This window comes from Mustela lutreola, chromosome 7 (assembly GCF_030435805.1).
Source record: "Mustela lutreola isolate mMusLut2 chromosome 7, mMusLut2.pri, whole genome shotgun sequence".
Taxonomy (NCBI): domain Eukaryota; kingdom Metazoa; phylum Chordata; class Mammalia; order Carnivora; family Mustelidae; genus Mustela; species Mustela lutreola.
Window position 1 is genome coordinate 136,092,964 of NC_081296.1, and position 24,599 is coordinate 136,117,562.

Below are 24,599 nucleotides of genomic sequence, written 5' to 3' on the forward strand. Positions count from 1 at the left end.
CCCAGACTGGATCTTGGTCTGGATATGCTTGGTGAAAGATATTTCTGGAACACTTAGGGTGACTCGAGTATGGGCTGCGTATTTGAAGACATAGAAACTTATGTGTGTGGAAAGATAGAGATTGTTAACTAAAAATGCAGATTATGAAATGGTATGAACAGTATCATTTCATTTTAGCAAAAATTATATATATATACCCGAGAGAACTGACAGTAAGTTATCAATAGTCATCTCTGGGTGGTGGAATTATGAACTTTTTATTTTCTTGGTTTTGCTTCTCTGTTTTTTTCCCCATAATTATCTGCAGTGTTCAGATAGGACTGTGGTTGTCATGAAAGATTAAGAAAATCAATTCCAGTGATTTTCTTTTTTTTTTTTTTAAAGCTCAAGCTTCAGAATTCAACTTCAAACTTTGTACTGCCACTGCCTTTCTCAGTAATGCTCTGGGGTCTCAATTAGTTGACCGGGTTGAACCTCAGTTTCCCCATGTGTAAAAGAAGGACAAAGACCCCCTACTGTGTGGGCCTACCCTATCCTAAGGATTCGGAACTGGGAATGGCCAAGTCAGGTTCCTAAGAACGGGTCCAGACGGGTCATCTTGCCAGGGCCCCTGGGGAGAGATGCTACCTCAAGAGAGGCCCCTGCTCTGATGGGGACTTTCCAAATGGGTGTCCCTTCTCCCCATCACCTCCCGCGGGAAATCTGCCCGTCTGGAGGGTCCCCCCCCCCACCCCCCGCCCCAGGAGGTGAGGCTGAGCCACTGCTCTGTGCGCCGGGCTGGGCATGTCCACCACTGCTGGGTCTGTGCATTTTCCCCAGCTCTGCGGCGACCCAAGAGCCCCGACTCCACCCACCCATCTGGGCCCTGCTGCCCACTCCGCATTTCCAGCACGCCGAAAACTGTCTTCCGGGGCCCACACGCTCCAGATTCTCTCTTCCGGGCCTTGGCACAGGCTGATCCTCTTCCTCGAATGCTCTTCCCCCACATCCTAGTCCGCCTAGCAACCCCTCCTCCCACATCCCACATCCCTAGAGTCGGATTAGATGTTCCCTCCTCCGGGAAGCCTTCCCTGAGGGCTCAGGCTGGCTGGGGCCCCTTCTTCCATGCTCCTGCAAGGCGCCCTGGCGTCGGGGTACCCGGCTCAGAGCAGACATCGGTGGCGCCGCATCCACACTGGAGGCAGGGCTGTGGGCGAGCGCTCGGGCCGCTCCAGGCTGAGCCACGGCGAGGGAGCCAACAGGCCAGCCTGCCAGGCCCCCTCGTTCTGACTTGGCCTTGTTTCTTCACACGCTGAGGGGCTCGCTCATGCGGCGCTGCCGCTGCCTTACCCTTCAGTGCAGGCCTCCGATTGCTCCTGCCGCTCTGGGCGCGCCGCTCGGCCTGGCATCTGTGCCCTTGGAGGCAGCCTTCGGTCCTGAGGCCGAGCCCCAGCACGTCCCTGTGTCTATATGACTGATCTCGCTGTGGCTGGGCCCGCCCTGACCTTTCTCTTCCTCTTTGAGTTCCTTTTAGAGTATGTCTGGCCTCTTCTGTCTTCCCATTCCTTCAGCCACGGCCACGGCAGCAATTTGACCTGGGCCAAGTCCTGCTGGGTCAGGGGAAGGAGCCCAGGGGCCCTCGCCTCCTCCCCAGTCCCCGGGGTGGGCACTAAATGCCGGCGCTCCCCCCACACTGCGGCTGGAGTAGCCCACTCTTGCAGGTACCCGCCCCGACCTGTCCCCCAGGGGGAAGGCATTGACTCACAAGGGAGGTGGGCGTAGAGGAGGTGCTGCTCGGCTCCATGTCGAACACAGTCTCCATCTCCTCCTCGGGCTGCAGCAGTGGGGGAGAGATGTGGAGGGTCACGGAATGGGGGTGTCCACCCTCTGCTCCCTCCCTCCCCAGATCTGCACCTGGGCCTCTGGCTCCCCTGGCGCTCAACGCCGTCTTCTGTTTTCCCAGACCTGCAGAGAGAGGCCCGGGATGCTGGTGGCCCTTTGGAATGTTCCATCCCCAAGAACCACACTGGGGAAAGTAAGGAGAGGTGGGGTTGGGATTCAAATATGAGCCTGCTTGGACTCTCGGAAAGGCCTTGACTTCAACTGTCTCTTCTTTCCTCCCCAGGGTTCCCTTCTCTCTGGGACCAGTCCGACGTCACGGTCTAGAGCCCCTGCTGTCTCCCTTCTCTGGAGTGGACCCATGGGCCACCAAACCACATGGCATTGTTGCATGGGGAAGACAGAGCTGGAGGCATGGTCCAGTCTCGTTCATTATGGCTCTCGAGCCAGGGATGAAGGCAGGGCTGCACAGAGAGGGCCGTGGGGGTCTAAGCCCAGGGCCACCGGATGCAATGCCACTCAAAAGTAAAAGGATCCTCTTCCAAGAGGATCCCTCCTTTGACTCAGCAGGATACCAGAACTTTAAATTAACTTCCTTTTCTTTATGTACCTTCATTTAAAAAAGACACAATTTATTATTATAGACAGAAAACCCGCATTCGTTGACATAAGCAGAAATAATAGATAAATGTGAACCAAGAGAAAAATGGGTAACCGTGAAAAAAAAAAAAAAATTTAGTCCCCAGAAATCATTCCAGCACGGCCACAGAGTCATGCCACTTTGGGAAATGCCCACGGAGGGCACACAGCATTGTCGGCATGGATCTCAGCAGGGAGGGACTATCTCCCTTCTCTAACTATGGGGTCGGGCTCCAGGGGCTAAGAGCCAAAGGAATCATGGGGCCCCGAGAGCCAGGCCTCAAGGTCAATAGCCTGGGCTTCCTGAAGGTGTGATAACTACCCACCTCCCTCCCCAGGGCATCGTTCTTCTCCACAGCCATCCCTCCCCCGCCCCCGTCCACCCCATCTTCTCTGCCTCAAGCATCCACCGGTGCTTACAGCTCAGCTCGGTGGCTGGACAGGCTTGCACCGAAGGAGAGAAGCGCTAGCGGCCCGCTGTTTGGAGGAGGTGCTGGGTGGGGAGGGGAGGGGAGGAGGAGACGACAGCTGTCTTTTAAATGTCCCCACTGCACAAGGGGGACGGTGTCTGGGCCAGTGCAAGGGAACCTTTCATATCTAGTGCCTGGGGTACAGAGGTCAGGAGGTAGCCTAGAGCCGTGGCTCGGTGTGAGGGGGCAGGGGGCAGCGAGAACACATGGAGGAAAGGAAGGGTAACTCACCTCATAGTCAGATCCCCCCTGGAGCTTCCCCAGAAGGGTGCTTAGGAAAGCGATGACCATGGAAAAGATGAGCGTGGACAGGGAGAAGAAGGTGATGGTGTGGAGTGTACCTGCCGGGGAGAAGAACAGGCGCGCGTGGGGTTTGGTGCTTGAGGCCCGGAGCCGTAGGCACAAGTCTGCCAGCAGAGACACCGGGTCCCATGGGGCCCCCCTCAGCACCTCTGTGGGGGCTCTGAGTCCAAGGCAGAGAGGCCCCTGCCCCAGTCCTGCTCCTAACACCTGCAGTCGCTGCACCTGACAGTGACCTCGTCCCTTGTGCTATGGGACCAGCTTGGAATTCGGCCTCTTATGGATTCTGTGACAGAATTTAATTGCCTTAAGTATCCAGTCCACTCAAATGCCCAGGAAATACATCCTTCTCAACCTGTCAGTTTACATACGTCGTCCCAGGACACAGTTCTGGGAAGTCACTCCAGGTCACCAATTCATGCTGCTGCCCCCAAACACAGACTCTGAGCCACGCCAGTCCCTGCGAGCTCCTGCACAGCCCTCACCTGTGCTAGTGGCACTGAAGAGCTATCCAGAATTCAAGTCACTTACACGTCGCTCGGGGACATTTGGTGACTTTTTTATGATGCCAGTTTTCTACTGAGGTAAAGATTAAAGGCTAGCCATCAGAGGCTAGCCCGTAAAGACGCTTGCTGCTCGTTGTGTTTCTGTAAGAGCGAAAATGGCCAAGAGCTTCGGGATCCCACCACGGAGAGCTGACGGAAGCAGGTGGAATTCTCTCAAGGCCTGTGCTCACACGGTATGTTGGTAACACTGGAAATCCCGCAGAACGCTATGGTGAGGGGAGAGACTCAGGATACACGACGGGACGCTATGACGTGGAAATGATGGTTTTGAAAATTAAGAATAGACAGGGGCGCCTGGGTGGCTCAGTGGGTTAAAGCCTCTGCCTTTAGCTCAGGTCATGATCTCAGGGTCCTGGGATCGAGCCCCGCATTGGGCTCTCTGCTCATTGGGGAGCTTGCTTCCTCCTCTCTCTCTCTGCCTGCCTCTCTGCCTACTTGTGATCTCTGTCTGTGAAATAAATAAATAAAATATTAAAAAAAAAAAAAGAAACAAAATTAAGAATAGACCAGTAAGCCCCCTCCTGCTCCGGCCTCTCCCCCAGGCTGTGTGCACAGAATGAGGTCTGAGAGCGACAGACGGCAGGCTTGGGGGCGAAGATGGGGCTTTCGGATCTCGATAATAAACGTCTATGGTCTTTTATACTTAGGAGAAAAATGATTTTTAAAAAACTGAGGTTCGCTAGGTGGCGGGGGAAGGCTAGGGGGTTAAGAAACGGGGAGACGGTGACAGATGGAGGGTGCACAGAAGTGGAGGCGAGCGGAGCGGTTTCCAGCTGCCACCATGACAGCAGACGAAGAAAATACGAAGAAAATATGGTTTCCCTTCTCCGCTCCGCTGAGGAGCTCAAGGTGCAGGGTCCCTGAGGGAAGGCGGGTGTGGGGACAAGGCAGGAGGCGGCGCGGTGGCAGAGAGGTTAGTGTGAGCCTCTTCCCTCAGGGGACTGCTCGTGTGTGGTCCGCGGGGACAGGGACAGCAGCTCTCTGTGGCCAAGAGCAGGATCTGCCACTGGGGCAGACCCCGAATCCTCCTCCAGGTTTTAGGCACTCTGGAAGACCTGGCATCTCACCAGATCCCGAGGGGGACGTCACCAGAATCGGGCCCCATGGTTAACATTATATTCCTGCCCGCCCTGAGTTAGAACGAAGGAAAGCGGTACTTCCCGCTCGGAGGGTCCTCAACACAAGTGCACACCATCTGGACTGCGCTGGTCCGCGCCCTCTCCGCGGCTGCAGAGGTCTGCAGGGACTGAGGTCCAATCCCTAATTGAGGCCTGGAGGAGCCCCCAGGGACGGTGGCTGCAGACGTGAGCAGGCTTGCTTGTCCCGGGCCTTCTCTGCTTGCCCAGAGCACAGGTGCTGCCAAGGGCCTCCTGCGGAGGCGGGAAGCGGACGGGGGCAGGAAGGCCGGTGGGCCTGGTACCCACCTAACCGCAGGACGGAGAAGAAGAGCATCCAGAACAGCCCCAGGAGCGGTGCGAAAATGGCCTGGTAGACGGCGGTCATGTGGATCTGCTCGTTGAGCTTGGTGGGTGCGTAGGAGTAGTACATGTTGTAGCGGTCGGTGACATGCTTCATGCACAGGTAGAGCAGCCCTGCGGGGCGGGGGGCGGGGGTGCGGGAGGGCACACGTGCTCAGCCGCTGCTTCCACGGCGGGGCCCCCCAGGCCACAGAAGCCAGATTCAGGTCTGTCTGGGTAGCGAGGGCCACGGACGGGTCGTGGGAGCCCCGTGGTGCTGACCTCCGGGACCCCCGTTTCCCTTGAGCCCCCCGGAGTCTATTCTGTCCGCTGGGTGAAGGGTCACTCCGTCACCAAGCGTCGTGCGTGAGTGGCCATCCCACCTCCCCTGACCCGCCCCCGCCCTTCCCTGCTCTGCTCACAGTCTGTCCCTCGCCTTCTCGTGCTCTGAGGTTGGGGGGCTCAACTCCTCCTCCCGGCCTGAGGGTGCGCAGCCCCGGGGGTGCCCGAGGGGAGACTCACCGAAAGGGACGATGATAGGGCAGGTGATGCTGTAGGCGATCACCACGCTGAAGACGTTCATCATCCACGCGTACTCGCGCCCGTACTGGAAGTCGATGGCCTGGCTCTGGGGCGGGGAGCGGGAGTCACTGGAGGTGGCCTGGTCCCCTTGGCTCTGCTCCTGTCTGCAGCTCCTTGTCGACCCCAGGGGAGCTGCCCGGTGGCTCAGGCCTGGAGGCGGCTCCCTGCCAACCCCAGCCCACCTCGCCTCTCACCTCGGGTCCCTCACCGCCCTGTTAGGCTCCCATCAGGACCCCCCCCCCCCACCAAGGGAAAGGCTGTGTGCGGGCATGAGCCCGGCCCCCACCTTTCTGATGTGGACTCTCTCTGGCTCCGACCTGGAGAAGAAGAGGCGGGTGCTATATAGGAAGAGGGACCCCAGGCGCAACAGCTCCATGCCCGTGCCCAGCAGAGCCGCTGTGATCACGTAGTTGACAAAGAAGGCGCCGTTGTCCGGCAGGAACACACACCTGGCCGCGTGGACGGTGGAAGAGGGCATAGAAGCCGTAGGGAGGGGGAGAGGGCCGGGACATTGGGAGAGGGGTGGAGGGTGGTGATGGAGGGGGGAGGGGTGGAGAGGTGGGGATGGAGGGGGGAGGGGTGGAGGGTGGGGATGGAGGGGGGAGGGGTGGAGGGTGGGAATGGAGGGGGGAGGGGATAGAGGGGGGAGGGGTGGAGAGGTGGGGATGGGGGTAGAGATGGGGAGAAGGTGGTGATGGAGAGGCGATGGAGGGTAGGGGTAGTGATGGGGAGAGGGGCAGAAGGTGAGAGTGGAGATGGGGAGAGTAAGCTTGGGATACATGTGCCCCCAGCCCAGTTTAGGTTAATGCACACCCTTCTGAGCAAGGATGGGGCTGGTCTACATCAAGTGTGGGTGTGTTGGGAAACACACTCTGGCTTGATCTAAAGTAGGGGTACAGACCAGGACCCACAGACCCCAGAGAGTCCATGGGGAGAAGCTTGGGCGTCTGTGACCTTGGATGTGAACAAATGAAGAAAACAAGTGTCTTGACATTCACAAGCCTCTAACTGTAATGCACCACCTCTTTCTACTAAGAACATGGGCAGGGCGCCTGGGTGGCTCAGTGGGTTAAGCCTCTGCCTTCAGCTCAGGTCATGATCCCGGGGTCCTGGGATGGAGTCCTGCATCAGGCTCTCTGCTCAGAAGGGAGCCTGCTTCCCCCTTTCTCTCTGCCTGCCTCTCTGCCTACTTGTGATCTGTCAAATCAATAAATAAAATCTTAAAAAAAAAAAAAAAAAGAACATGGCAACAAACCACAGCAATGTCAACTACGGCTGTGACCCAGTCACCAGTTGAAATCAGATATTTTCTGGGGGCGCCTGGGTGGCTCAGTTGGTTAAGTGTCTGCCTTCAGCTCAGGTCATGATTCCAGGGTTTTGGGATCCAGCCCTGCATCGCATCGGGCTCCCTGCCCAGCGGGAGGCCTGCTTCTCTTCTCCCTTTCTCCACGGCTCCTGCTCTCTCTTTATCTCTCTCTCTCTCAAATAAATAAAAAAATCTTAAAGATATTTTCATAGCCCAGTACAGTTGGTAGCGGTATCTGATAATACCCTTGTACTTATATACCATCAGTTCAAAATGATGGTACTTATTAAACACGCAGCTAAATTAGACACGCTAACTTTACATGATGGAAATGTTCCTGTCCTCCAGTGTGTACTTGACACAGCTGGCCAGCTTCAGCTAGGAGTCACTCAGTCACCTGAGTGGGTGGCCATGCTGCCTGTCCTCACACTGGTGACCCAGGCATCTCTGTCACCTGTCATGTGTCCCCATCTACATAATTCCGTCAGGTTCTTTGAAAGGAGAAATCTGTGAGCTCCCTGAATACACGTCAGAATGCCTTCAAAACCTATTCTTTCCGGATAGCATCAAAGTTGAGTCATGGACCTATAACTAACTCTTTTCTCCCTCAAACATGAACTGCAGCGAAGTCACTGACCCAACTGAAGATGAACTCATTCCTCTTAAAAAAAAAAAAGAAAAAAAGGGTCCAGCCACCCGGTTGGCTTGGTGGGTGAAGCCTCTGCCTTCGGCTCAGGTCATGGTCTCAGGGTCCTGGGATCAGGCCCCAGGTCAGGCTCTCTGCTTGACAGGGAGCCTGCTTCCTCCTCTCTCCCTCTGCCTGCCTCTCTGCCTACTTGTGATCTCTGTCAAATAAATAAATAAAATCTTAAAAAAAAAAAAGAAAAAGAGTCCAACATAACATAAGTAGAATTAAACTGCAGAGATCTTAGAGAATTCTGGTCCTTGCCCTATAAAGCTAGCTGTGAAAGCCTGTATGTCATTTGCACCATTACACCTTTGAAAACTGGAATTTGCGGTATTTGTAAGCTAAAAACAAGACAAAATCAAAATTGGCTGATGTCCAACATGCCACGCGTGTTGCTTTGTCAAAGATCCTGCCTCCCACCCAACGGAATGTTCTGCTGGCTAAGCAGTCTCAGCGATCATGCTTCTGAAATAATAAAATGTAACTTTGGCTCGCAGGTATGTAAAATGCATTGTCCTCTTATTAAATGTGCTAGTAAGGATTTTATTACAAATGTACTTTTAAAAATATTTTGAGGGGCGCCTGGGTGGCTCAGTGGGTTAAGCCTCTGCCTTCAGCTCAGATCATGATCTCAGGGTCCTCAGATCGAGGCCCGCATTGGGCTCTCTGCTCAGCGGGGAGCCTGCTTCCCTCCCTTTCTCTCTCTGCCTGCTCCTTTGCCTGCTTGTGATCTTTCTCTCTCTGTCAAATGAATAAATAAAACCTTTTTTAAAAAATGCTGATAACAATATTGCGGCATAATTGGTTTTCTTTGTAATGCAGATATTCTGTGCATTTAAAGAAATCCATTCAGAGTAAACCGGCAAAATCTGAATAAGCCCCGTGGGGTGTATAATGTCAGTTTCCTGGTTGTGATTCGGCACCTTAGTTATGCGAGTTACCGGAGGGGGAGCTGGATGAAAGGTACACAGACAGTGTGGGGGCAATTTCCTACAAATTTACTATTATTGACAAAACTTCATTCGGAGAAGAGATCCTTGAGCTTTCCCAGATTGCCAAATGGGTTCCAGGCCCGGGAAAGGTTAAGAGGCTTCTTCATGACAGTTTTTGTGTCATGTCACCTCTACCAGTGTGAGCAAATGAAGAAGACACGTGTCTACCTGGCGTGGGCCCACGGGAGCCCCAGGGGACATGGGGACACTCCTGGGGCACGTGCTCTCATACTCACTGGAACCTGATGGACGCCTGCTCCAGGTAGTAGATGTCAAAGAGCCACCGGAAAAAGACATCCAAACTAGAAGCAAGAACAAGGTAGGCCCTTGAGTTAAGATATCGGTGAGCTGAGTCTTGGGGTTCAGTCTCTCTTGGCCTGGCTTGCTTCCCTCTGTCCTCCCTGACTCAATCCCTAGAGACTCTGGCATTCTAGTGGTCCAGTGGGTCAGCTCATACTGCCTCTCCGCCTTCTTCATGCTGGGCCACCCCTGCCCCGAACCCTCTGGCCTCTCATCTCAAAGCTGCCTCTTCTAGCAAACTTTCACCGGCCATTTCCCCTGCTGTGCTCTCTCCCTCTTCTGGATTTCCAGCACACGTGGGCTGCGTTTTTCCCACCTCGGGCTATCAGTGAGCTGATAGGCTCGGCTTGTTGCCCCCGCTGGATGATAAGCTCTTTGAAGGCAGAGTTCATGGCTGACCCCTTAAAGTTCATAGGCTACCTGGCTCATGCTAGGCTCAGTGACTGTCACTTGAGAAACAGATTTGTAGTGAGGTATCTGGTATCTGAGAGAGGAGGTTCCAACTCTAGGGAGAGCCTGTCTGAAGGGGGAGGGATGCTTGGAAGGGAGGTACCTGGTCAGTCCCATAGAGGGCAGAATAATCACCATGAACACCAGAAAGATGTAACACTTGTTCACGATGATCAGATTCTGGCTTGATCTAGAAGGGAACAAAGAAACATGTGATAAGAACCAGAGGCCTAATAACTACAGAATGCATGGAAAGACAGAGACAGCTACCTAGCCTCAAAAATGGGTTGGACAGCGCCTACCAATGCCAACCCCACAGATCGCTGGGAGCTGGGCGGCCACTGGGAGCAGCAGCACCAACCAGTCAGGTCAGCCTTGGGTACGGGACGGACAGGAAGGACACACAGGTGCTGCGCGCTTCCTGTCTTTGTCAGAGGGACATTACCACTGATGCCCAGGATCCCTGCAGTGTCTCAGGAATCCACATAAGCCATGTCCTTGGCCAGAGAAAAGACCAGTAAGTGTTTCTGTTAGGACCAACCTCATGGCTTACTGCCTGGTCGGATGGCAGGAACTTCTGGTGCAGGAAATCACTTTCAAAACCCACACAGCTGGAGCGCCTGGGTGGCTCAGGGGGTTAAAGTCTCTGCCTTCGGCTCAGGTCATGGTCTCAGGGTTCTGAGATCAAGTCCCGCATCGGGCTCTCTGCTCAGGGAGCCTGCTTCCCCCTCTCTCTGTGCCTGCCTCTCTGCCTACTTGTGATCTCTCTCTGTCAAATAAATAAATAAAATCTTAAAAAAAAAACAAAAAACAAAAAACCACACAGCCTTCAGGCAAAAGAGGTTCACCTGTCCCAGGATGTAGTAAATACTTTCCACTCAATTGGCTGCCACCATAGAACGGGGAGAGCTAACCCATTAGGGCCATTAGGGCTAAAGCTCCCATCGTTTAAAATGTGGGTGCTGGGGGTGCCTGGGTGGCTCAGTCCATTGAGCGTCTGCCTTCAGCTTAGGTCATGATCCCGGGGTCCTGAGAGAGTCCTGCATCTGGAGCCTGCTTCTCCCTCTGCCCCTCTCCCTGCTCACGCTCTCTCTCTCAAATAAATAAAATCTTTAAATAAAATGTGGCTGCTACATGGGCTACATGGGTCTGTAGTCAGGTTGAGTTCCTGAGCTCCTCTGTGGCGTTCTTCTGCTCTCTCCTCCTCACCCTGGGCGTCCTGCCTGCAGTTCCGAGCTGCTCACAGCTCCCTCCCTTCGGTGCGTAGCTGGGGGCTGAGGGAGCAGTCCAAGGGGCACATGCCTGAGACAGCGGCCCCATCTCAGCGTTCCTGAAGCCAGAGACCCAGAGACAACTCAGTCCCCTCTTTAAGACACACACACACACACACACACACACACACACACACACACGTATATATGTATGTATATGTATACATCTTGGTCTTTTGGGATAGTTTTGGGCATCGAAGCCATCCCACGTCAGTTCAATTCCTTAGGCCGGATGGGAGACCCTGACACCAGGCTGGTGGGAGAGTGGGCAGGGGAAGGGGCTGGGGCTGGGGCAGAGCGCGAGCGGGGAGAGGAGGCCCCCATCTCACCTGGTCCAGTGGGCCTCTAGGAAGGCAGAAAAGTAGACAATCAGAGGCAATATCACTGTAAATGCCCAGAGCATCAGGGAGGGGAAGAACTGGGTTATGACTGGGCTCTGTGGGGAGTGGAGAAGGGCAGAGAGACATCAGTGTGAGCGGCGACCCTTCTCCTTTCAGGCCACCCCTGCTTCTCCTACACCTCCCGCCTCTTCCCCCTGAGCTTAGTCCCACAGCAGGTTTGGTTTCCCTGAGGCTGTGCAGTGGACGTGGCCTTCTTCATCAACCTTGCTGGCCAGGGGTCTGCTTGGCTGGGGTGGGCAGAGGCTGGCACCCCAAGGCCAAGCAGTGCCCTCATGGGGCATGGGGTCTTCTCCACTGAGGTCCCTGCAGGGGCAGCCTGGGCCTTCCCTGGGGACTTCGCCCTCAGGCCAGAGCCAGCTGCTGTCACTGACATCTCACAGCTCCGGGAGAAGACAGTCCCTTCACCGTGATGTGCTGTGAAAGGTGGCGGAGAGGTGGGGAGCTGCGGTGCCCTCTGGGGCCTGCTGTGAAGCTGACAAGGGGGGTCAGAAGCAAGCAGCAGAGGTGGTGTGGCTTGACTGTGTGTGTGTGTGCGTGTGTGTGCGCGCATGTGCGTGCGTGTGTGTGTCGGAGCTAGGGATGGGGATAATATGGAAGAGGAGGCCTTCCAGGCACGTTAGAACAGCCTATAGGATTTGGAAATGGGCCAGTCCAGCTCCTCTGCAGCCCCCTGTCGGGGAGAAGCCGCCTCTAACTTCAGGGCTGGCTCCCCTAGGCCCAGCGATCCCAGCCCGGAGGGGTTGTGTCTGGAAGTGAGGGAGGCGGATGTCCCACTTCTCTCGGACAGCTGTGTTGGGGCTGACCTCACTCTTCCCCACCCCCGACCCTCTCCCTCAAACAAGGGACCCCCAGCTCTAGAGACCGTGGGGAGAACAGAGCTGTCACACTGGCCACACCCTCTGCTGCACCCTTTGTACCCCCAGCTGGCCTCAGGGGACCCAATCTAAAGCCCTCCAAGCCTCCTCTGGCCTAGACTACCCATCCCCCCACCTCTCCCCAGAGCCTGCCTGCGACCCCCGCCCCCACTCTCCTTCCTCTCCAGCTCCAGCCCCTCAGATGGGCAATGACCTGCACATTCACCCCTTTAGAACAAAGTCAAGTCCAGCCACCATGGGCTCCGCCGCCACCCCCGCCATGTTGGTGGTGCATGGGAGCCGTGTTCCGGGGGGCCCCATCCCGTCCTCGCCTGAGTCCTTCTCTCATCTCCCTGGGGCCCCCACGCCTGGCCCAAGCAGAGGCGGCACCTGCAGCTTCTCAATGGGGCGGGTGACGTTGTACATGTCGATGGTGTTGATGATGATGGCAGGCGTGGTGAGGAAGAAGAAGAGGAAGAAGAGGAAGGTGTTGATTGCGATAAAGCGGGCCCACCAATGGAAGCGGCGGACGGACAGGTGTTTCCTGGGGGGAGGGATGGAGGATGGAGACGTGCTTAGGACCTCGGGTCCCGGCCCTTCAATGGGGCCCATGTGGGGGGTCCTGCATGTCAGTGGGAGACCCAGGCTGCCCTGGTCTAACTCAGCCCCTGGGGACCACCAGACCTGCATGCACACTGGGCCCTGGGTCTTCCCCCTCATTCACACCCTTTGTCAAGGCCCTGGTGGTGGGCTGGGTTTGGGAGTCGGCCGAGGCTGCGGTGCTCAGGAAGGACCAGCCCCATAGGAGAACAGACCCCATTCCTTTCCCACCCTGTTCTCTTCTTCAGTCTCAGAGGAGCTGGAAGGAGAGGGGAGGGGCAGCGGGGGCTTACCAAATGATGTCTTTAGGGTGTGGGGCCAGGGCGACCCTCCAGCGGTAGGATTTGACAATGGTGCTCACAGAGGACTGCTGGGGGGGCACGCCACAATGGATGTACTTGTAATCTTCTCGGATGCTGTGGAGACGGGGGGAGGAGACAGAGGTCTGGGGCTGAGGACGACAGGCTTAGGAGGGGTCTCATGCCGGGGTCCTACAGATGGCCCCACTTCCTGGGGATTCTCGAAGCCTCGAGTATGCCTCCCAGGGCTTTAGAGGTGGGCAGCTCCCAGAGCCTAGTCCCTGGAGGAAAGGGGCAGCAGTGGGAGGGACTTCCCTGGGTTGGGGGGGGTGGGGAAGGAGGGGTATAACATGGTTCTCAGATAAAGTCTTTTCCTTTTGACAGCAGGGACAGCTCAAATACATGCACATTCTTCGAGGCTGATGTGGGAAGAACTAATTTCAGCCTCATCTCAGTATTAATAGCTACCAACTGAGTTCTTTTTGTGTGCGACACTGTGCTAATGGGCTATGAAGATAATTCCAATCGAAAAGACTACTAAATTTAGGTGCCTGAAGATACAACCAAAGAGGGGCAGGTGCCGGCACTGGAGTCTTTGGTGTTCTAATTCATATTTCTGTGATTAAAATTCATATTTCAGTAATTAAACCTCAGACCCTTCCTACTGGGTGACAGAGTCTCAGAACAAAAACAGTAGTGGAGCACTGGGTGGCTCAGTCAGTTAAGTGTCTGCCTTTGGTTCAGGGTCATGATCCCAGGGTCCTGGGATCAAGCCCCACATTGGGTTCCCTGCTCAGCAGGGAGCCTGCTTCTCCTGCCTCTTCTCATGCTTTCCCTCTCTTTCTCAAGTAAATAAATAAAATCTTTTAAAAAAGTATTGTCTTACATCGGTATATTGTTTTATACAACATATATACTAAAAGGAACACATATCCCTTCTTAATCCTCTGCAGGGTAGACAGGGAAGATATAAGTAAACAAACTGGACAGACAAGAAATTGGAGAGTGTAAGTGATTTGCAAAATTGCACACAATTGTATTTGACTAAATTCTAGGCTATTCCACTGTTCCTTTGTACAGTGTGGGTGGGTGAGGACAAAGTGTTGTGTATGGTCAGGCTCCCTCAGAGAGAGGAGGGCGTCCACAATCCTCAAAGGACTGAGGCCTGGACTATCATCTATTTGACTCCACCCTAAGGATCCTTCCAGAACATTCCCAAGTGCTCTGAATCGACTCCTTATCAAGGTAGAGCTGCCAGAGGCTGGGGCAGAAGAGGAAGGAGGCTATAAGGCTATGAATTAGGGAAGACCTGCAGCAGGAGAGCAGACAGCTTCTCGATCATGTCACTTTTGGTGAGGAAAGGGGTGATGTATAATGGGGGAAAATGGATTCATTCTTCTCAAGGCCTGGAAGAAGAACCAAGATATCTACTCTGACCACCGCTGTGCTAAAGCAAGGACATATGGGGTTGGGGAGCTCGGGGACTGGGTATCTATGGAGACAAGTGGGGTCTGGCAGCTGTGCGGAAATGGACTCAGACATGCTCCAGAAAGCAAGATGGCGGCTCCCTGTGAGGAGACCTGAGGGGTTGAGGGACGGTCAAAATTTGGCCACCTGGAGGGAGGTTCTTTCTCCTTCCCCCCTTGGCTGGAACGGGGGTGAAAGAGGATGGTTTTAGAGAAGCAGAAGCGCATTCTCAGGGCTGGGCTGAGCGCAGCAAGCTGCTGGCCCCGGGACTCACTGCTTCGTCATCCTGGCGTCCTGGAAGGTGACAAAGATCAGGTCCAGACGCTTCAGCCGAACGCGGTTGAGCTCAGCGTTGAACTCATCAGTCAGCTGCTCCTCCAGCTCACTATAATACTGCTCTGCATCTACCTGGGGCGAGATTTGGCCCTCAGAGCTGGAGAAGCCAGAGCTCTAGGAAGGCCTCGCCTAGACATAAGGCCTTTCTCCATCCAGGTGATGGGTCCGAGGCCTTGGCTCCATTCCCAACTCCCTTCAAAGCCTGGCAAAGAGCTCAGGATCCCAGTGGGCTCCCAGATCCCACTCTGAGAACGAGAAAAGGCTATGACTCTGAAATCAGCTCCCTGATCAAAGAGCAGGGCCCAGGGGTGCTTTTGAACTTGGGCTGGACTCCCAGAGGAGTGGCAGAATGTGTCTGCAGCATTTTCAGGAAATGGGGATGATTCTCTTTTCTGGACTGGCTAGAGTGCAGTCCTGCCCTGTGGCCTCCCTCTAGCCGTAACAGTTGGGTGATAAGATGGAGCCCGGTGCCTTCCAATGCTCCTGTCCTAGCCCTTTGAAAGCCCGAGGCATTGCAGCCTACAGCAGCCTGTCATGTTCTCTCTGGTCCTCCCATCCAAGACCGGAAATGGGCAAGAGCAAGCCGCCGTGGATCACGCCAGAGGGGGATCCAAGAAAGGCTTCAGCTTCTCTGTATTCTCCACGGGGAGGCAGGGCTTGGTGGAAAGGGAGGAGGAGCCAGGAGCCACAGCCCAGAGCAGATCTGAATGGGGTCCGGGGATACAGAGGCCTGGACGGAGCTGGAGGCCCTGTGCCCCAGCCCCTCCTCTGCCGTGTCCCTTGATTCCCAGGCCTGGGTACCTCTTTGAAGCAGGTCCAGCACTTGCAGAAGCACAGGCGGGAGCAGGGGTGGGTCTTGATCATCACCTTCCCACTCTTCTTGGCCTTGGCTGTGTAGTAAAGCCGGCCCCGCATCGCGTGGCGCCTGTCGGCCAACAGGCAGCAGGAGGAAGCATCTTGTGGTTAGGGGGCTGGCAGAACCACACCTTCCCCTTGCACCCCCCACCCAGATCCAGGGAGACCCCCCCTGAAGACTCACCTCTGATCATCCAACTCGATCAGCATCCTGACGTCATAGCAGAAGTGGACTCTGGTCACCACGCACCCAGGATAAGCCTCGCTGTGGCCACAGACACAGACGCTGAGCCAGCCTGTGGTGCTGGGGACTGGCCATCCTACCCGGACTCCCACCCCAAACTACAGCCCACACAGCCAGGTGGCTCAGCTGCCTGTGGTCCCTGGCTCTCCGGTGGGAGACTCGATTCCTTGCTCCTCAGGTCAAATCTCAGAGCTGATTCCTGGTGATCTGAGAATGGCTACACCCTTCCCAGATGATTCAGAATAGGGCCAGGGGACGGAACTGGACATTCCTGCCCATGGGAGATAATGAGCTCCTGGAGCTAGGAACTTGGGTCACAAAAGATGCCGCAACATGACCTGTTCTAGGTAACTGTGGTCTAGGAGCTCGCCAGGCCCTGTGGTTGGAGCAATGAGGGAAAGGAAGAAACTAATAACCACCCCCCCACCCCCACCAAACACACTCATGCCATGCAGGAAAGCCCCTGCCTTGAGAAACCCTGCTCTGGCCTCAGGGCCTCCTCCATTCTGGAAAGCTAATCCTGAGCCAAGTCCAGGATGGGCTACCACCTGGGGTGTCTCTCACTCTACTTCCTACCCACATGATGATCTGGGCTAGGTTACCCGGAAGGAGGCAATCTGTGCTTCGACCCACTTGACCGACTTACTGAAAATGCTTAATGATGATTTCCGGGTCTTGGATGTCCGTGGGGACATAGGTGATCATTAGCGTCCTTGTGACCTAAGTGGGGAGGGCAAATGGAGAAAGAAGACCATGTTTATGTGGGACTCCCGGATGTCTGGATCTTTGTGGGCTCAGAACTGTCTGGAGAAGTCCTGCTACTCAACCAGGCTGCCCCTTGGTGGAGAAGCTCCATAACAGCTTCCCTGGCCCGCTTCCCCGATGGCAGCAGGCCTTGTGCTGGGGCAGCTGCGGGCGGGCATGCCGCGTCTCTGGGGCCCTGCTGCAGGCCCCTGGCCACAGATAGCTGATGTCAAGGGAGAAAGATCCAGAAGGGGCAGACAGCGCTAGCCAGGGAGGAGGACCAGAGCTCCGGGACCGAAGGGGGCTGCTCATGCTCTTGTGTGGCCTGTCCCCACCCTCATTCCAGCTCGCCACCTCTCCACTGTGTAGCAGGGCCGTCCCTAGCGTGAGATGGGCAGGGGAGTTAGGACGGGAGTAGGCTCTGGGGCAGGGATGGGGAAGCCCCTCAAACTTCACATCTTATTCTGTGCAGGGAAATGTCTTCCTGAGCCATCCCCTCAGCCACGGCTCTCTCCTCAGGACGAGGATGTCACCCTCAGCCATGCCCTCTCTCGAGCTCCAAGGGATGGGAGTCTCAGCAGAAGCTTCTGGGGACAAGAAGGAAGGCCGCAGCAGCTGAGTCCAGATTGGTCAAGGGTGCCCAAGCCTCTGTGCCTGCAGGCCAGTGTATGCGGGGTAACCTTTCAGGGGGGTGTGGATTGCATCCTGGGGTGGGGGAAAGTGACTCGGTCCTTCAGGACGGCTGGCAGAGAGGGAGCTGGTCATACTCTCCTGGAGCTCTGAATGGCTGAGCGCGGAGCCAAAGGTGTTTCCCTTCCCCACCAGAGCCAAGACAGTCCACACGCCTCCTCCTTTGCTGGTGCTGGGCTGGGGCTGGGGCTGGGGCTGGGGCTGCGTTGGGTCTGGGTTTGGGTCTGGGCTAGGGCTGGGGCTGGGGCTGGGCTGGGGCTGGGCTGGTGCTGACTTGGGGCTGGAGTTGGGCTAGGTCTGGGCTGGGTCTTGAACTGGGTCTGGGTCTGGGGCTGCTGTTAGGCTGGGGTTGGGGCTGGGGTTGGGGCTGGGGCTGGGCTGGGCTGGTGCTGGGGCTGAGTTGGAGCTGGGCTGGTGCTGGGGCTGGTTGGAGCTGGGCTGGTGCTGGGCTGGAGCTGGGCTGGGTCTGGGCTGGGTCTGGGCCTGGGGCTGGTGCTGGGGCAGGAGCTGGGCTGGGTCTGGGCCTGGGCTAGGTCTGGGCTGGGTCTTAGGCTGGGCTGGAGCTAGGCTGGGCTGGGGCTCTGCTGGGGCTGGGGCTGGGGCTGGGGCTGGGCTGGTGTTGACTTGGGGCTGGAGTTGGGCTAGGTTTGGGCTGGGTCTTGGACTGGGTCTGGGTCTGGGGATGGTGTTAGGCTGAGGTTGGGGCTGGGGTTGGGGCTGAGTCTGGGCTGGAGCTGGGCTGGGTCTTGGGCTGGGCTGGAGTTGGCCTGGGGCCGGACCGGGGCTGGGCCTGGGGCTGGTGCTGGGGCAGGAGCTGGGCTGGGCTGGGGCTGGGGCTGGGCCGGGACTGGGCCGGGACTCTGTGCGTGCTGGTGCCAGTGTGGGTGCGTGTGTGGGCTTGGGCAGGCAGCACTGCCAGGCCCAGTGCTGCCCTTCAGCTTCATCTCTATGCCCTAAGGGCAGCTGCACCCTTTAAACACTGGGACTGCCTGTGCCAGCCAGCAAGGCGTGAAGAGTTAAAGTCCGGAATGCAGCCTCAACCAGCAGTGGACCGGGAGTCGGTGGGAACATGCCCAACTGCTCCCCTTGGCTGAGAAAACTCTGGAGTTCCCGTTCTCTCCCAGGGGAGTGGGGGTAGCTCCTCAACTGCTCGCTCTTACTACATCTCCTTTTCCATCCTATTTCCTCACTCTCTACTGGTTTTTCCTAGGATCGCCTTCAAAATAAATGAATGCTGTGCAAACCCTCATCTTAGGGCCTGGGCGCTAGGGGTGACCCAAACCAGGACAGTGGGGCATACCTGGGCCAGGCCCTGGGGTCTCTGACCTCAGGGACTGTGGAAGGGCAAGGAACTTGGGCACTCCCCAGGAGGGGGCATGGAGCACTTAGGGTTAATCTTTTAGTCTGTGGATGGTGGGGAGCCAGGGGTCTTCAGAGAGGCGCTGGGCAGCAGGGCACAGGGTAGGAGGGGCCTGGGAGTGGCGGTATACCGAGCGGTTTGGAAGCCTTCCAGTGGTTCACCAACCAGGACAGCTGTGCTAGGGGCTGGGTAACGATTTCCAGGGCCAAGGGGAGGAGGGAGAGACGCCCCCCACCCCCGGCCCCCTGTGCAGACTATATGGAACTGGGGTATGCCTCTGAAGGTCGGGAGTGGGACAGTCCAGCAGGCGAGGGCTCTGGCTGGGAGGGAGCAGGTCTGGAGGTCTTTTCACTTACTCACCTTGTAGCTCCTCTTGGGCACAAACCCTAAGCAGTGGTGAGCCATGAAGACGAGGTTGAGGAGGAAGTAGAGGAAGGAGAAGCAGCTATGCAACCACAGGACCTTACTCCTGCCAGGAACAAGACACAGGAGGGGTGAGACCACCCTCTCCCACCCAGGCGGTCTCCCCTGGGCCACCCTCAGACTCTCGGGCTCCTTAGAAGGGGGAGCGGCCATGGTAAGAAGGAGGAGGCCCACGCCAGCTACCGCAGGCTAACATTGACCGAGGGCTTACTACATACCAGACCCGGGGGGGACGAGATGCTTTCTGTACATTTTCTCACCAGATTCTCACACCATGTGAGGTGCTACTGTGACTATCTCTGTTTTATCCATGGGGAAATGAGGCAGAGGTCGCTCCAGCCGTGGCAGCACTGGGAGGTGAGCAGCGGATGCTCGGGGACTTCTCACTGCCACATAGGGCTGCCAGTGGCTTCAGCTCACGCCCCCACAGCTGCCTGACAGCCCAACAGAGGGGACATCTGTCCTCGGTGGTGAGGGATAGGGCGTCCTACTCGGGCCTGAGGGAGGAGGGCCCAGTGGATTCGCTCTGCCTCTCCTGGGACAAGAAGACGGGTGGCACCAGGACTTTGGGCTTGTATGATGCTGTCCCCAGGCATGTGGCCAAGAGGACTGCTCAGAAATAGGGCCCACCTTATTTGGTGCGGTTTGAGAAGAGAAAATCTGCCTTGTTTCACAATCTCTCCTCGCCACTTGTCCTGGTGACAAGTGCCTGACGTTTCACCAAATATTCCCCATCTAGCTAGGGGTCTCAGTCCTCCGTGTCCTCAGAGGTGGTGAGTTTCTACGGTTTCTAAGGAAACATTCCAGCTATCTGTCAATACGGCTTTATGGATGTTGAAGGGTCTTTACTGCCCTACTAAAACATCTTGTCGGGAAGGCGTAGGCACCTTACGCAGGTGGCTGGCCTGGGAGACACTGGTGAGGAAGAGGCCAGAGCCCCATTCTGCTCTGGAGTTGGATGGATTTGGAGTTGGATGGATTGGAGGGGGCAAGGGGCAGAGGGGCTGGGGTGGGGCCGAGGACGTATGGACCCCCACGCACACCTGCTGGACCTGCCCCTTTAGCTTTGTCAGGAAGTCGGTCACGCATGGCCAAGACCCCCCATGTGGCCTCTTTCCTCAGGGTGGACTGGCAGGGCCACATCTGGCTCGGCAAACATTGGTTGAACCACCAGTTGGGTTGGCTGCTGTTGAAATCCACAAAGCACATCCAACACTTGTCCTCCCCTGCCTTCTCCTAGACTAGGAGTGAAGCTCAGGGTGGGTGTGCATGGCCCCAGAGCCAGGGTCAGCTGACATAATATAGGAGGGGCATAAAACCAGGTCACGTGGGTCCTCAGTCCCCACCCTCCCGTATGGGAATTGGGTCTACCCTTTATTCATTATATGAGGATGGCATACATAATTTTGTGGGCAGGAAATAATATCTTAAGCCTCTGCTTGCTACAGGGCCCTTGATGCTTTGGGGTTGCACGTAGGAAACAAACAGGGCCATCTTTGCAGATCTTCAGGAGTGGCCAGTTAGGGTAGTTCTACTTATTTCAGATCTGGGGACACCGAGGCACCAAGAGGATGCAGTGTCTTCCACCACCACCACCACCCCTACAGTACATGGGTCCCAAGGAGACCAGGCCTTTCTTAGTAGCAAAGCAGTCCCCATGTTTCCGACCCACACGCCAGACCTTCTCTCCCCACCAGTGCCCCAGCCAGCAAGCCAGGAAGGAAGAGGATCAGGTACCTACTCTATGGAGACATTGACAATGGTGGTCCGACCAAAGTGGCTGTTCCAGTCTGGAAGAGAAGAAAGTGGCTGACCTCAAGGCGGGTTCCTCAACGGAGTGAGTTGAGGGGCCGCTTGAATTCAAGGCTCCTGAACGAATGCCTGGGGTCTGGAGACACTCGTCCATGTCCTGCCCTTTATTCTTGTTCCCGAGAACTTGCCCCCAACTCCCAACAAGACCAGCAGACTCCTCTTCCCCCTGGGACTCCTGGATGGGGCTCTATGGCCGTGATGTGAGACCACATCTTCGTGTGGCATCCCCAGTGTCCAAGTGGAGTGTGGCAGACACCAGTAACTGCTTATTGAAGGAGTCCAGGGCCCCACCATGAGTGGAGGGATGAAACCAGCAAGGCTATCACCAACGGCAACCATCACGACAAGAATGTCACGTTGCCTCATTGTGACAGAGTAAATCCTCCCGGCAAAGTTTATTAGCTTGTCGGTTTAGACATCTCTGGGTTTTAGGAAACACGTCCAGAAATCCTGCATTAATGTAACAAATACAAAATATACAAAATAGCATCGCCAACATACTGGCTGCTAGGAAGAGAGTTGAGAAAGGCAGAGGTTGCTGACTCCGGTAGCCGCATTTGGGAGCATAGACGTTGCGGGCTACCTTGAAGTACCTGAAGCCTTGCTTTGGCTAGAGAAATAGCCCTGGGAGGAACCAGGGCGCCACTGGCTGCCACCTGGGCATCTGGGGGCTAAGCGACACCACTTCGTTACGCAGCCTGCAGCTCTGTCCCTCCTCGTATGTTAAGTGAAATACTGGCTGTTAGTCCCTGAGCACCCACTACGTGCCAGGCACCGGACACACGTTGTCTCCCAATTCCCCTGACAGCTGAGGACCCGACGCCAGGGGAGACTGATCTGCTGAATAGAAAATGAAATGATTTGCTAGTTGGGGCAAAGGTATTTTCTGGGAAGCTGATGTGGGTCAAAGCCGGGGAACCAAGTCTATCTTTGAAGCCCAAGCCCAGTCTGTCCAAAGGACCTGCCCATTTATATAACACGAATAGCGAGACTTCCTAGGAGACCAATTTGGCGCTTCCAGTGCCATGTTTGTCACCCCAGGGGCAGGGGAGAGATCAAGGTCGGGGATCTCTGCCGTAGGTCACATGCCATCCAAAGGCCTAGCCGGTACCTCGCCAGGTGTGGCGTGGGGCTGCCACTAAGCCTTCAGTTCCAGGCTAAATTCCCACCACACACCTGCTGTCCAGGGTCCTGAGCCAACCTTAGGACGACGGACGTCTCATCTCCAGTCTCCATGTGGGAGAACTGAAGTTTGGGGCGCCTCAGGTCCCATAACGAATTTTGAGACGTGGGATTTGGTTTTGGATTTCTAGACTACGGAGACCCAAGCTCTGTTCTGCCTTCGGGCTGTCCTCCTGTTCCCGTGGCCCTGGGCTCGCTGAGCTCCGCCTACCCAGAACGGTGCCGGTGTAGTTGATGGGCAGGATGATACCCAAGGACGGGATGCAGAGGATGAGCATGAAGATGATGAGGTGGTACTGGAACATGATGTAGATGCGGGCGTCATCTCCACACTTGCTGATCAGATCCTCGTTCCTGGAAGACACACAGACAAGGACATTTCTCAGGCACTGGGACGGCCACGACGTACACTGGAGGGAGGTAGAGGTGGAGGAGATTAGCACCCTACTCCTAAGTTTTTATTTGTATTTATCTATTTTTTTTTTTTAGAAAGATCAGCCTTTATCTCAAAACCTCTGTCATGTCTGAAATGTATTTCCCAGACATATCCCAGCTGTTACATACACACACGCACACACGGGAGTCCAGAAGCACTTTTGAAATCGAGCAGTCATTTCCTCTCTTCTCGCTTCTTCATACAGGCTGAGCTTGACACGGGCACCAGACAAACCAGTAGTGATATGGAATTGCATCCGATTTTTTTTAAAGTGGTTTCTTTTAATTTGTAAATTAAAAATGAATTCTTATGGGAGCCGTCATGAGCTATCACTCCACAGTGCCAGATGAGTCAAGGTTAGAAAGTTAGACACTACCAAGTGTCGGCAAGGGTGTAGGGGCCCTGGGAGCTCTCTGCCACGCATGGGGACACACTCTGGCCCCACGGCTTCGGCAAACGGTATGGTCAAGGAAATTGAACATATGCACAACCTGTGATCCAGCAACTCCACTCCCAGGGAAAACACACGGACACGTGGATCAAGAGACATGTAGAGGAATCTCAGACACATCATTTCCAACAGCCCCAGACAACCTGCGTGTCTACTAAGGGTGGAAATGGACACAGGAATTGTGAGATATCAGGGGCCCGGGCTAGCTCAGTCAGGGGAACGTGCGACTCCAGATCTCGGAGGGTGTGAGTTGAGGGGCATGGAGCCTCCTTAAAATAAAAAAAGAATTGTGAGATGAGGAAGTGTATGTTCCTATGTGAGATACATAGATCACATTCTATATAGAGTGAAATACTATATGAAGATAAAAATGAATGACCACGGGGTACCTGGGGGTTCAGTGGGTTAAGCCTCTGCCTTTGGCTCAGGTCATGATCTCAGGGTCCTGAGATCGAGCCCCACATCAGGCTCTCTGCTCAGCAGGGAGCCTGCTTCCCCTTCTTTCTCTGCCTGCTGCTCTGCCTACTTGTAATCTCTCCCTCTCTTTGTCAAATAAATAAATTAAATCTTTAAAAAAAAAATAAATGACCATAGAGGGACTTTACAAACACAATGTTAGGTGAAAGACCCAACACTGAATGTTTCATACACGGAGTTAAAAACAGGCACCCCTGAACAGGGAGTGAGAAATCAGGATACTGGTTGTCTTTAGAGAGAGGGAGGTAGAGGGAGGTGAAAGGGGGGTTGGGAGGGAGCCGGAGGAGGGCTCCTGGAGGGCCAGCAACATTCTAATCCTTGATCTGCTTTGCAGTCCTATCCAGGAAGCATTTTGGTCCATTGCCTCTGCTTTGCTGCCGTCCTGCCAATTCAACTCTGTGACTATGGTATAAACAGCATTGCATGCGTTGCCGTGTTGCTTAGCTTTTAACCCGAAGCCTTTTCTGACTGTTTCACGGTCTGTCTACAGGGTTCACGGCCGCACGGTGGTAATGGTGACTGTGGCCTCCGCTTACGAAGCCCTGGTTCATACCCAGTAGCAAGGTGGCCTCCCCACTCCGCCGGTGGATGTCCCAGTTTACTCACCCCTGCTCTCTGGTCGGGCTTGGAGGGCATATGCAACTTCTAGCATCCAGTCTGGGATTCAGAGTTATTTTTAAACAATACTATAAAGAGCATATCTTCCAAGGCATTTCAATAATCCCCATTTAGGGAATTATTTAGAGTTCTTGAATTTTTTTTTTTTTTTTAAACTGCAAGCCGTTAAAATACTTCCTGCGTGGACTTGAGAATTTAATTCCGAGAATGGGGTGGGTGGGAACTGATGAGAAGGCGGGGTGCTGGGAGGGGGAATGAAGGGAGGTCCTTGCTGCTGGCTTGGGTGCCAAGCCCTGGTCACTGACAGGAGCATGCCTCAGACTGGATGGGGCTGAGAGAGCCTCCAGGCTCAGGAGGGAGCCGAGGGGAGCTGCTGGGACCAAGGACACAGGGACTTCCTTCCTGCTCCCCCCACTGCACTGGGCACTGGGCCCATTGCTCCATCTCTCTGGGGGGGGAAGTCAGGTTATCCTCAGCAGCCTACCTTACAGCTCCAGGGACAGCCTGTGGA

At 55.4% G+C, this 24,599-nt stretch overlaps 1 protein-coding gene across 7 annotated transcripts in view; it reads right to left on the reverse strand.

The window, feature by feature from the left end:
* TMEM63C (transmembrane protein 63C) overlaps nt 1–24,599 on the reverse strand; it is a 126,396-nt gene that overhangs the window by 1,952 nt on the left and 99,845 nt on the right. For 6 of the 7 annotated variants that reach the window (XM_059182716.1, XM_059182711.1, XM_059182715.1 and 3 more), the window contains exons 8-24: nt 22,318–22,460; nt 20,854–20,902; nt 19,050–19,158; nt 16,542–16,615; nt 15,836–15,916; nt 15,598–15,721; nt 14,735–14,868; nt 12,988–13,110; nt 12,485–12,638; nt 11,169–11,275; nt 9,672–9,758; nt 9,055–9,120; nt 6,119–6,281; nt 5,773–5,878; nt 5,218–5,385; nt 3,159–3,268; nt 1,745–1,813 (exon numbers count right to left, since the gene is read on the reverse strand). In XM_059182716.1, the coding sequence (XP_059038699.1) occupies nt 1,745–1,813; nt 3,159–3,268; nt 5,218–5,385; nt 5,773–5,878; nt 6,119–6,281; nt 9,055–9,120; nt 9,672–9,758; nt 11,169–11,275; nt 12,485–12,638; nt 12,988–13,110; nt 14,735–14,868; nt 15,598–15,721; nt 15,836–15,916; nt 16,542–16,615; nt 19,050–19,158; nt 20,854–20,902; nt 22,318–22,460 (1,867 nt within the window). Of the gene's footprint in view, nt 1–1,741; nt 1,814–1,893; nt 1,945–3,158; nt 3,269–5,217; nt 5,386–5,772; nt 5,879–6,118; nt 6,282–9,054; nt 9,121–9,671; nt 9,759–11,168; nt 11,276–12,484; nt 12,639–12,987; nt 13,111–14,734; nt 14,869–15,597; nt 15,722–15,835; nt 15,917–16,541; nt 16,616–19,049; nt 19,159–20,853; nt 20,903–22,317; nt 22,461–24,599 lie in introns of those variants that run through there. The other variant, XM_059182717.1, reaches the window with a different exon arrangement.